Raw genomic sequence first — 11,166 nt, forward strand, 5'->3', positions numbered from 1 at the left:
GAGCCGCATATATAGAAAAAACATATTAATCTCATAATCAAAAGATGTATGATATCTCAACAGACCTTAATGTCTAGATACATATATATCTTTACGGAAGGAAACACTAGCTAGCCTAAGTTCATGGTCAGTTAGCAAAAGTTCATGGTCGGTTAGCAAAAGGATAATGGTCGGTCCATATTGAAACCAAGCGTCTTGCCTTAACCTTGTTGTTTTCGTGTGGAACCCTCAAATCGAACATTCAAGGAGTTTGCTGCGTTAAAATGAATGCACCCACCAAAGTAGATCTTTCTCGTGGAAAAAGCAAGTTAGGGCGTGCACATCAGGAATTGATTAGTTGGCTCTCTGCCATCACCAAGAACTTCATAAAACTTTCCATTTATGTTGGAGCTTTGTCAATTCGCAATGGATATTTTACAAATAAAAAATATGCAATCCATAAATTTTTAATTTATTCAATGTGATCACTAAACTTTAACCAAATGCGCAATGTTATCTCTGGACTTTTAATACATGTTCAATCTATACTATATATAAATATTAAATGTTATCCTTAAACTTAAATTAATGGAAGATTAACGTCAAACATTTTAAAATAGTTCAGAGACTAACTTGATAACGTATGGTCTAGAAATCATATTGAATAAATTGAAAATTCGGGATAGAATTATATATTTTACTAAAATTTAGGAACTATATTGAATAAATTAAATATAAAATCATATTATATTATATATTGAGTTAAAGTTTAAGAATTATTTGTACTATTATTCTTTTATAGGTAAAAGACAAAAGCAACCGGGGTAACCTATCCGTTTGTACAAAATACCTCATCCTTTAGCGCATGGAGACTTTATCCAGAATATATCCTGACTACAGTAGTAAAGACTGTACGGACTTGCGGAAACATCACGGCAACCTGAAAATCCGACCAAATATCCCCGTGGCAAAACCTGAATATGCAGCATGCGCTCGTAGCTTCTGCATTCACACTCCTTTTTTATTTGCAATCTGCTCGAGGGATGCTCTTAGATATTGTGTCGTCAGTTGCGACAATGGCTTCGATGTAATCGCGCCCGAAACCCCGTCGCTTTCGAGCATCTCCTGGTTAACTCTCTCTGGTCATGGTTCCGAATAGCTTTGTTCATGCACACCTGGAATATGCACAAGGCATTGCTTTAGAATATCCATCGCTTTTGCTCCTTTTCTTTATTAGAATATCCATGGTTGATTTTGCATCGAACTTTGATTTTGTACATTTCATTTTCATTTTATGGTTGTGCGATTGATGCATAACCTAAAATCTTTGGTTACTAAAATAGATCATATGCCTCGACCTGGCCAAAGAAAAATCTATACATATGACATGTTTAGGAGACTTTTGGGAGAATGACTTTGCATCTGAGCAAAGCTCTCTGACTCGAGGTGCTTTTGAAAAAAGTGAATAATATCTGGATGCTTGGCTTTTGGTATATTTTTTGTAAAGCGGCTTTATGATGAAGTAAAATTCGAAAAAAAGGGAAAAGAAAAAGAGAGGGTAAGGGTTGTTAGATTCGGCGAGTGACGCGGCAAAAGAGTTGGAGCCCAGCAAGTATTGACAAGCGGCCGCCCACAAGATTAGGTGAGAAAAGGTACGTCTAGATGAAAGTTAAAGACCTGATATTTTGAGTAAATATCATCTAAATAATAAGAACGTGAATGATAACCATTTTATTTTAGAAATCAATTAATGTTCAATAAATAGATTTTTCTATTTTTATTCTCCAAATTAATTAATGAATAAGAATACACATTTGATAATAATACAATTTTTTTGTTCTCAAAATAGAAATTCGTTTGAAAATGATCCAAATTTTTTCTCTTTGAGTGACAACTGGCTAGGCAAATAGTGGTCGGTGATTGGCGGTCGCGGCGGCATACGATGATGGCCAAAGCAATCGATAGTGGCGAATGGCAGGCGACGACAAGTGAGCGAGTGAGCAATTGGTTATTAGTGTGGATAAGTGATGGGAATAGTTTTTATTTCTCATTTTTATTTTAAAAATATAAAAGTAGGAAAACTTTTACTTTTCATTTGTTCTAAACCTATTAAAATTGTTCCAGAAATAAAAATGAGTATCATGCCCGTCCTAAAAATCTCCGGCAAATCCAAAGTCAAGACATAACGGCGTGCCACATGACGGAGGCAAACATGTCTTCAACTTTGGTCCAATTAAAAAAAAAAAAATTCCGCATGCAGATGCAGGTCGCGTCGCTACATGCTTAACTTTATGCATAGAGTTGGTAAAATATCCTTCTGTCTCCAACTTGTTTTTCAAGAAATCGATCCCCATTGGTGCTGATTTAATCCCGTATAAATTCCACAATCGGGTCGTCGAGACCACGTGCAATCCCATCGGAGTTTCAAAAACCGGGTTCCGACCCGCAAAAACCACCGTCCAGCACGGCCAATGGATTTCGCAATCAGCTGCTCTGCGCCGTCGGATCTCGTGCATCTCGTGCAACTCCGCACGATGATTTTAATTTAATTTAATTCCCATTTGATTTAATTTAATCCATAGTGGATAAGCTTCTAATCTGGACCCCATAGTTAAATTAGGACTTGACCAAGATATTAAAAAAATCGTCGGTGGTGCCACGTCAGAGGCGGACGTCGCGGCCAATCAGATCCCCGGGAGCTTCCTTCGTTTACACTTTTGGGGCCCGTCACTGGGGCCCACGGCAGGCACGTAAGAGAGACATCATTCCCATTGGTTAGAGCTCAACCCACAGTCAGCGTCTCGGTTTCGAGTTGCTCCAATCGAATGATGCCACGTTAGGTGGCGGAGGAGCTTTGTTTCTTTCGCCCACAGGGCGTGGTGACCCCACGCGAAGGAAAAACTATTGAGAAAATAACGCCGAAATAATTAATTTTGGTTTAATATATAATGTAATTTTAAATATTTAATTCGTTCAATGCGCAATACCGTCCTAAGCTTTTAAATTATTATTATTTATACATGTTCAATTTAGTTATTAAGTTATATGAAAATGCTAAATATTATCAATGAAATGATATTAATGGAATGACGATTTTGGATATCTTCATATATTTGAACATATAACAAAAATTTATGAACCATATTAAACAAATCAAAAATTAATAAACAACATTAAACAAATTAAGAGTTTAAGGACCACATTGTATATTATGTCAAAGTTCAAGAAACATATATGTCATTATCCCAAAAAATATTCAAATGAGACTTTTACATCTCAGCCATTTTTTTTTCCTTCGGATGATGTGGCACGCATGGGCATTGCTGTCAGAGTTGAGATTATGTGCAGCCAAACTCAATTTTCCTTTTCAATATAGGCAAAGCAATGTTACATCATGATTTGGTCATAGTATTTATAAGTATGCCTATTTCCTTGCGAGCATGCCTTCCAATAGAGATTACTTAAAACTTTGAATCGAACGTGACGATTCAACTACGAAAGTAACGAATCATCAATCGCAATTACCAAAACTATATATAAATATTATTTTAGATCTCTATTTTGTCTCGATTCATTTCGTCATGACGGAACAACATAAACCAAATGTAATATTTTAGACTAATAAAAAGAAAAGTGAGATCTCAAAAAGAGGATTATTTTTGTTTTTTTTTTTAAAGAACATAATGGACTAGACAAGTGAAGAATATTCGAGGATGGCCAAGCGACGCTAAAGTGCTACTGGCCATTAAAATAAAGAGAAGCAAAAGAAGAAACGGTTCCTTCGAGTCAAAAAAAGAGGAGAGCATACCATGGAAACATCAAGTGATCCTCAAGAACAATCATTAATGGTAAAAAAACAAACAAACAAACAACAAAAGAAACCGGACATTTTTAAGGATTTCATTAGAAAGCATCCTGTTATATATATTTAAAAGTTATTCAAAAGAAGTTTCTTGGTTTCTAACGCCTTTTTTTTTTTTTTTTTTTCGCGATATAATTATAATCGGTATTTTCAAATCAAAACATTCCCTCCTAATAAGCATGCCCAGTAAAAGCCCTCTTTAATTGACCGGATCAGATCTTGACAAAGGAAGGGGTGAAAACAATTAATGAGATCATTTGAATTAAGGAAAGTGGAAAGGCGGTTTTCTGATTGGTACACTGAAACAACAGGAAGGTGGAGGCCGCAATGATGGAATTTATTTACTTTAATCATTTTATGAAATCGATACACTAACCTTTGTTTCTCCTAAACCCAAAGGCATTAATCCCTGTCCTCCTCACTCGATCTCGAAGGCCAGAAGGGGGAGACCGAGCCTCTTGCTTTTTCGTGTATAAAAGGGCCTCCCCCATTCCTCATTTTTCACCATCCTCCGTTCGTTCGTTCCCTTCCCTTTCCATTGTTGCGTTTAAGCCCTCCAATTTCTTTTTGGCGTCCCGTTTTTGGGGCTCCCTTGAAGATCTCCTCTTCATTTCGGGATTTCCTGCCTTCGCCGCGCCATTTGAAGGTAAAATCTTTGCTCCCGAGCTCATCGGCCATTGAATGTTTTCCATGGGAATGTCTAGAGTCTTTTTTTTTTTTTTTTGACCGAAGATCCGCGGAACTCGCCTTTGTCGGCTTACGCCGATTTGGGGTCTCACAGTCTCCGCGATGGAGGCCTAATGTGACTATACCTCAAGAAAAACTGATTTGTCGCTTTAATTGATAACGATGCAAGATTTCAAACCCTTAATCTCCTTCGCCGGAGGAGAGATTTCAACTAACTCGCTGCCCACGGATGGGTATGCGAATGTCTAGAGTTCAGTCGGAACTTTTTCCCGATCACTTTTCTTTGGCCGAGCGTGCTTGAAATACCGCCGCTCCGAGTACCCTTCTTTTTGCTAAGCATATATTGTTCGTGACCCTCCAAGCACGCATTGCGGTTCGATCTCTTCTTCTGCTCGAATCTCGGGAAAACGCAATTCTTACTTCTCATTAGCGACAGCGTTCCTACTCTTTAAGATTATAATTAGCGTCTATGTGAATCTTCTTCACCTAGGACATACTACCTTAAACGACATGTCGCTCTCTGCCTTCCTTAAGCACAATGCCAAGCCTGCCGAAACTTCTTGAAAATATAATTAAATCTCCTCTTGCGGCCAAAAGGGGTGGTTGCATTGATGAGCATATTCTCGAAAGATCCTTATGGCTTTTTCCTTTATTTTTATTTGATCGAAGGACGATACTAGGAGATCGGAAAAATGGGTACTGAAAAGAAATTTCCTTCTAATGAAGATTAATTTACTTTTAACGCAAATTACAATGCAACTCTGATGGACGACACCTAAGGGTCTTGCCTGGGGTGATCACGACCGTTGAACCCCACCACCCAGCGAAGAGGGTGGGCCCGCCATTACTGCGTGCCGCAGCTGCACACCGTCCCTACCGAAAACGCCAATCAAGGGCTTAGATTAAGCAAGTAATTTATTTTATTGTTATTTGTGTTTTATTTTTATTTTCCTGATTGTTAGGTTGCTCGATGGTCAAGAACAAGGAAATTTCCCCTTTGATGTGCGAAAGTACGGAATGTATAAAGCATACAAAATCTCATTAATCTTTAGGATCATTACCCGGAAATTTACCAAGATTGTTGCCGGCGATTTTATAATATCGCAATGTGAAAACGACGTAAAGGGTAAAGATGCTTCGAGCTTAGTTTCGACCCTCTAAACTTCCGGTCCACTTACAACATGAAAAATAATTTGATTAATTGAGGAGGGCGGATCTGATCATAAAGAATCAATCTTTTCCTAGAATTCACCGGCGAGATCATATAGTATTGAAGCGGCCTTCTCTCTTGCAATGTCAAATCTCCCTTCTCTCTCCTAAGGCAATCTCTCTCTTTCTCTCTCTGATCCAAAATCTATATTAGGACATGAACTGTTGTTTGAGGATGTCATTGGAAATGGACTGTTTTCTTGGGCAGAGGATCGGGGGTTAAGACAAAGGAGAAAGATTTCCTGTTGCCTGTTTTAATTTCCGTATTTCCTACTTTTTTTTATTCCTCCCTCCAATTTCTTCGTTAGTTTCTATTTTTAATTTCTTTCTTTTTCGCGCTGTTTTCCTATAAATTTCGCTCGGCATCGACTCGACCAAAGCATCCCTTCGTAGCGTCCGTTCCGTTCGCTCCACTTTTCTGTTTCCTGGGTATTTTCCGTTTCTTTCTTTTCGTCGTTTCTTTCGTTTTCTTGCTCGGTTTTCTTTCCGTGTGATGCAGTGTTTGTTTCGTGGTGGGTGATCTCTTCTTCTTCTTCGTGTCCTTCTTCTCCTTCTCCTCCTTCTCGGTTAGCAAGTCCTTCAAGGGTCGTCGCGTTCTTGGGTGTTCATGCTTCTCTGACTTGTCTGTTGAGTGTCTCTGTTTCGCGGAACACAAGCGAAATTCGTCTTGAACTGCACTTCCCTTTGGCTTTTTTTCTCGAGTTCGAGGATGGACATGTCGCGCATGAGAATTGGGTTTTGTCTTGTGTCGGTAGGAGAAAATTCTTGCTCAGTCAAAACGTGAAACTCTGTGCAACCTCTCAGACTTTCCAGGCAGTTGTCTGCTCTCTCTCTCTCTCTCTCTCTCTCTCTGCCTCCCCGAAGAACACTCTCTTCCGTAAAAGAGATGATCTTTGTGCACTTTTGAACATAAAAAATGGGGGGAAGACACTAGATCTGCTGATTTCATGAAGTTGCAAAGCAGTGGGAAGCACTACAAGCTTCAGGCTTTGTGATCGTCAATGGAGATCTCCAGATCTTTCTGGCTTTTAATCTTCTTTTTAAGCGTCCTAAACAATTAATAATGAAAGAAACATTTTTTTTGCCCCAGTAGTTTTCCAACCGAGATCATCACCTATTCGTGCGTCAGCGGACCCATTTGTTCAACAACATTCGCAATTTTAATACCTTCGTACATGCGTAGTTGGTAAGGTTTGAAAAATCCGGCCGCTCTAGAAAAGATCGATTTTTCCAACGATTTGACTTTTTTGTTGCTCTGTTTCGTGAGATTATTCAAAACCCCTCCTTTATTAGTGGAAGTTGGGTTTTGCTTCTAATGCACGGTGTGTTTCACTTTGGTGGTTGTTGCAGTTCTTTTTCTGAGAGAAGAATTTAGACATGGCTGATCGCATGTTGACTCGAAGCCACAGCCTTCGCGAGCGTTTGGACGAGACCCTCTCTGCTCACCGCAACGATATTGTGGCCTTCCTTTCAAGGTAAAAAGCAAGGACGGAAGGGGATATATTCAAGAAATCTTCAAAGAGAGCATCTTGATGAGTGGTTTTAACATAAAGTTGGTGAAAGGGAGCTTAAAAAGTGTTTTGATCCCTTTTGTTGTCATGTTGAAGGGTTGAAGCCAAGGGCAAAGGCATCTTGCAGCGCCACCAGATTTTTGCTGAGTTTGAGGCCATCTCTGAGGAGAGCAGAGCAAAGCTTCTTGATGGGGCCTTTGGTGAAGTCCTCAAATCCACTCAGGTATTATGAACTCCCTTCATGTCAATGTTTTTCGGTTCTTTACGCTCTTGAAATCTACTCTTCTATAGTGATAATGGGTTGATTTTTGCTTTTCTTTGACCTTTTTTGATTTAAATTCTCAAGGAATTTCTTTTGCTCTAAATTTTGGGGTTTAGGAAGCGATTGTGTCGCCTCCATGGGTTGCTCTTGCTGTTCGTCCAAGGCCGGGCGTGTGGGAGCACATCCGTGTGAACGTCCATGCGCTTGTTCTTGAGCAATTGGAGGTTGCTGAGTATCTGCACTTCAAAGAAGAGCTTGCTGATGGAAGGTCAGAATCTTTATTTTTCCTTGGTGATCTCAGATCTCTGGGTCATGTTCTTTTTTGCTGTTCTTGTTTTTGGTCGTTTTGGGGGTGTTAATGAGAGTTATTCGTCGTGTGTTTCAGCTTGAATGGTAACTTTGTGCTTGAGCTTGACTTTGAGCCATTCACTGCCTCTTTTCCGCGCCCGACTCTTTCCAAGTCTATTGGCAATGGGGTCGAGTTTCTCAATCGCCATCTCTCCGCTAAGCTCTTCCATGACAAGGAAAGCTTGCACCCTCTGCTTGAATTCCTCCAAGTCCACTGCTACAAGGGGAAGGTACATAAAACTATCGATGATTCTCGTTCATTTGACATCTTAAAAATGAGTTTTGAGTTACAAAGTGAGATTTCTTTCGCCTTATGTTACGAAATGGTGAACACTGAGGACTAAATGCCAATTTAGAGCACTGAATGTGTTGCACATTGGTTAAACATTTGCGATCTGTTTTTGGCTTATGAAAATATTGGGTGATTCTGCAGAACATGATGGTGAATGCCAGAATCCAGAATGTGTTCTCCCTCCAACATGTCCTGAGGAAGGCGGAGGAGTATCTGACCACGCTCAAACCCGAGACCCCGTACTCCCAGTTCGAGCACAAGTTCCAGGAGATTGGGCTCGAGCGGGGGTGGGGTGACACGGCTGAGCGCGTCCTCGAGATGATCCAGCTCCTGTTGGATCTCCTTGAGGCTCCCGATCCGTGCACTCTCGAGAAGTTCTTGGATAGGGTTCCCATGGTCTTCAACGTCGTGATCATGTCTCCCCATGGATACTTTGCTCAGGACGATGTCCTTGGTTATCCGGATACCGGTGGCCAGGTACTTGTTTTATTTTGAGTTAGCATCTCTTGTTAGGAGGATATACGTTTTCCCATTCAACTTGTTCATTTGCAATAATTCTGTCTATTTATAGGTTGTTTACATCCTGGATCAAGTTCGTGCCCTAGAGGAAGAAATGCTTCACCGCATTAAGCAACAAGGACTGGATATTACTCCTCGGATTCTCATTGTAGGTTTCACAAGCTTTATGTTGGGACTTTTTGTGGTGCTTATACAAATTAGATGCTTACCGTGTCGTTTGGTTTCCTAGATCACTCGGCTTCTTCCAGATGCGGTTGGAACCACCTGTGGCCAGCGCCTTGAGAAAGTTTTTGGGACCGAGTACTCCCACATTCTTCGCGTCCCCTTCAGAAATGAGAAGGGAGTCGTCCGCAAGTGGATTTCCCGGTTCGAGGTGTGGCCCTATTTGGAAAGATACACTGAGGTATTGACCGGCTCAGTCATATACTTAAGTCATTTTGCCTGTTTGAGTTTATTTAGTTTCTGGTTGAGACTTAACGGTTTCTGTTTGATAACTCTCATCAGGATGTCGCGAGCGAACTTGCTGGAGAGTTGCAGGGCAAGCCTGATCTGATCATCGGAAACTACAGTGATGGAAACATTGTTGCTTCCTTGTTAGCACATAAATTAGGTGTTACACAGGTTTGTTCTTTTGTACATGATCTTGTTACTTGTAGTAACTGATGCCAAATTTCTTAAAGGCTTTAATCTTTTGCTTCATTCGACAGTGTACAATAGCCCATGCCCTCGAGAAGACGAAGTACCCAGAGTCAGACATATACTGGAAGAAATTTGAGGAAAAGTACCACTTCTCTTGCCAGTTCACTGCTGATCTCATCGCCATGAACCACACCGACTTCATTATCACCAGCACCTTCCAAGAAATTGCTGGAAGGTGATTCAACTCGATTGTTCATCTCTGAGTCGATTGTCTTAATACATTCTATCTTGTGAAATTTCAAGATTCCTAATATTTCCTTATTTTTCAATTCTTTCTTTCAGCAAGGATACAGTGGGGCAGTATGAGAGTCACATGAACTTCACTCTTCCTGGACTCTACCGAGTTGTCCACGGGATCGACGTCTTCGACCCGAAGTTCAACATTGTTTCACCAGGTGCTGACATGAGCATCTACTTTGCTTACACCGAACAGGAGCGGCGGTTGAAATCCTTCCACCCTGAGATCGAGGAACTCCTCTTCAGCGATGTTGAGAACAAGGAACACTTGTGAGTGTTTTGGCCCTTCCTTCGTGTCCAACTTAAATCCTGTCCTGGCATTTGTTGTGGCATTCTTGGGAGTCGAAGTTTGTCTTTTGCTAATTAACATCACCTCTAACGTTGTTGATCAGGTGTGTGCTGAGAGATAAGAACAAGCCGATTATTTTCACCATGGCGAGCCTGGACCCTGTGAAGAACTTGACAGGGCTCGTCGAGTGGTATGGCAAGAACCCCAAGTTGAGGGAACGGGCCAACTTGGTCGTGGTCGGAGGTGACAGGAGAAAGGATTCGAAGGACTTGGAAGAGCAGGCTGAGATGAAGAAAATGTACGGCCTCATCGAGAATTACAAGCTGAACGGCCAGTTCAGGTGGATTTCCTCCCAGATGGACCGGGTGAGGAAGGGAGAGCTCTACCGCTACATCTGCGACAGGAAGGGAGTCTTCGTTCAACCAGCTATCTATGATGCTTTCGGGATGACCGTGGTTGAGGCCATGGCATGTGGATTGCCAACCTTTGCCACTTGCAATGGTGGACCAGCTGAGATCATTGTGCATGGCAAATCGGGCTACCACATTGATCCTTACCATGGTGACCAGGCAGCCGAGCTTCTTGTAGACTTCTTCAACAAGTGCAAGATTGACCAGTCCCACTGGGACGAGATCTCAAAGGGTGCCATGCAGAGAATTGAAGAGAAGTAAGCGTTTTCAGATTAAAATGATGTTCACTTTTTTTGAAATACAATTTTTCTAATGTAATTTACTTTTTTTTTTTTCTTTTGATAAGGTATACATGGAAAATATATTCTGAGAGGCTGTTGAACCTGACTGCCGTGTATGGCTTCTGGAAGCATGTGACTAACCTTGATCGGCGCGAGAGTCGCCGGTACCTTGAAATGTTCTATGCCCTCAAGTATCGCCCACTGGTAAGTTCCTGCTTGAACCTTATCCGATCCCACATTCTTCATTCAAATTGGTGCCTGGTTCCTTGGCATACGTAGTATGTTTCTCGCAATCCACTCATGCTTTGTTCTTGCTCTTCCTTGCAGGCACAGTCTGTTCCTCCGGCTGTCGAGTAAACAAAGAGACAGATTGTTACCAGAAGACGGAAGCATTGGACTTTTGAAGTTTTCAAGGAATAAACATTGGAAATTGTTTGAATTTGGGATTGCCAAGAGCGATCTTTTTTATTTCCTTTTTTTGGTCCTTTTTCTCTTCTTTGTTTCCATTCCGCGAATGTTTGCATTTTGGGGTTTGTACCCATCAATTCAGTAAATGGTTCATTTTCTTTTCAACTTGTCAA

The 11,166-nt window shown here is 40.9% G+C and overlaps 1 protein-coding gene across 2 annotated transcripts; it reads left to right on the plus strand.

Annotated features, from left to right (window-relative positions):
- The first annotated feature begins 4,328 nt into the window (after positions 1-4,328).
- LOC104437963 (sucrose synthase-like) lies at positions 4,329-11,166 on the plus strand. Of its 2 annotated transcripts, XM_010051025.3 has the most exons (14): positions 4,329-4,487; positions 7,088-7,212; positions 7,345-7,471; positions 7,627-7,778; positions 7,896-8,088; positions 8,292-8,627; positions 8,722-8,817; positions 8,899-9,072; positions 9,174-9,290; positions 9,377-9,543; positions 9,651-9,875; positions 9,998-10,561; positions 10,651-10,789; positions 10,913-11,166. In XM_010051025.3, the coding sequence occupies exons 2-14, from the start codon at positions 7,115-7,117 to the stop codon at positions 10,940-10,942; spliced, it is 2,418 nt and encodes an 805-aa protein (XP_010049327.2). In that variant the 5' UTR covers positions 4,329-4,487; positions 7,088-7,114; the 3' UTR covers positions 10,943-11,166.

This window comes from Eucalyptus grandis, chromosome 3 (assembly GCF_016545825.1).
Source record: "Eucalyptus grandis isolate ANBG69807.140 chromosome 3, ASM1654582v1, whole genome shotgun sequence".
Lineage (NCBI taxonomy): Eukaryota > Viridiplantae > Streptophyta > Magnoliopsida > Myrtales > Myrtaceae > Eucalyptus > Eucalyptus grandis.

Excerpts from the sequence above, each read along its gene's own strand:
- LOC104437963 (XM_010051025.3), top strand. The coding sequence starts at position 7,115 with ATGGCTGATCGCATGTTGACTCGAAGCCACAGCCTTCGCGAGCGTTTG. Across the intron at positions 7,213-7,344 it reads ATTGTGGCCTTCCTTTCAAG|GGTTGAAGCCAAGGGCAAAG; the intron begins GTAAAAAGCAAG and ends GTCATGTTGAAG. Across the intron at positions 8,089-8,291 it reads TCCACTGCTACAAGGGGAAG|AACATGATGGTGAATGCCAG; the intron begins GTACATAAAACT and ends GTGATTCTGCAG.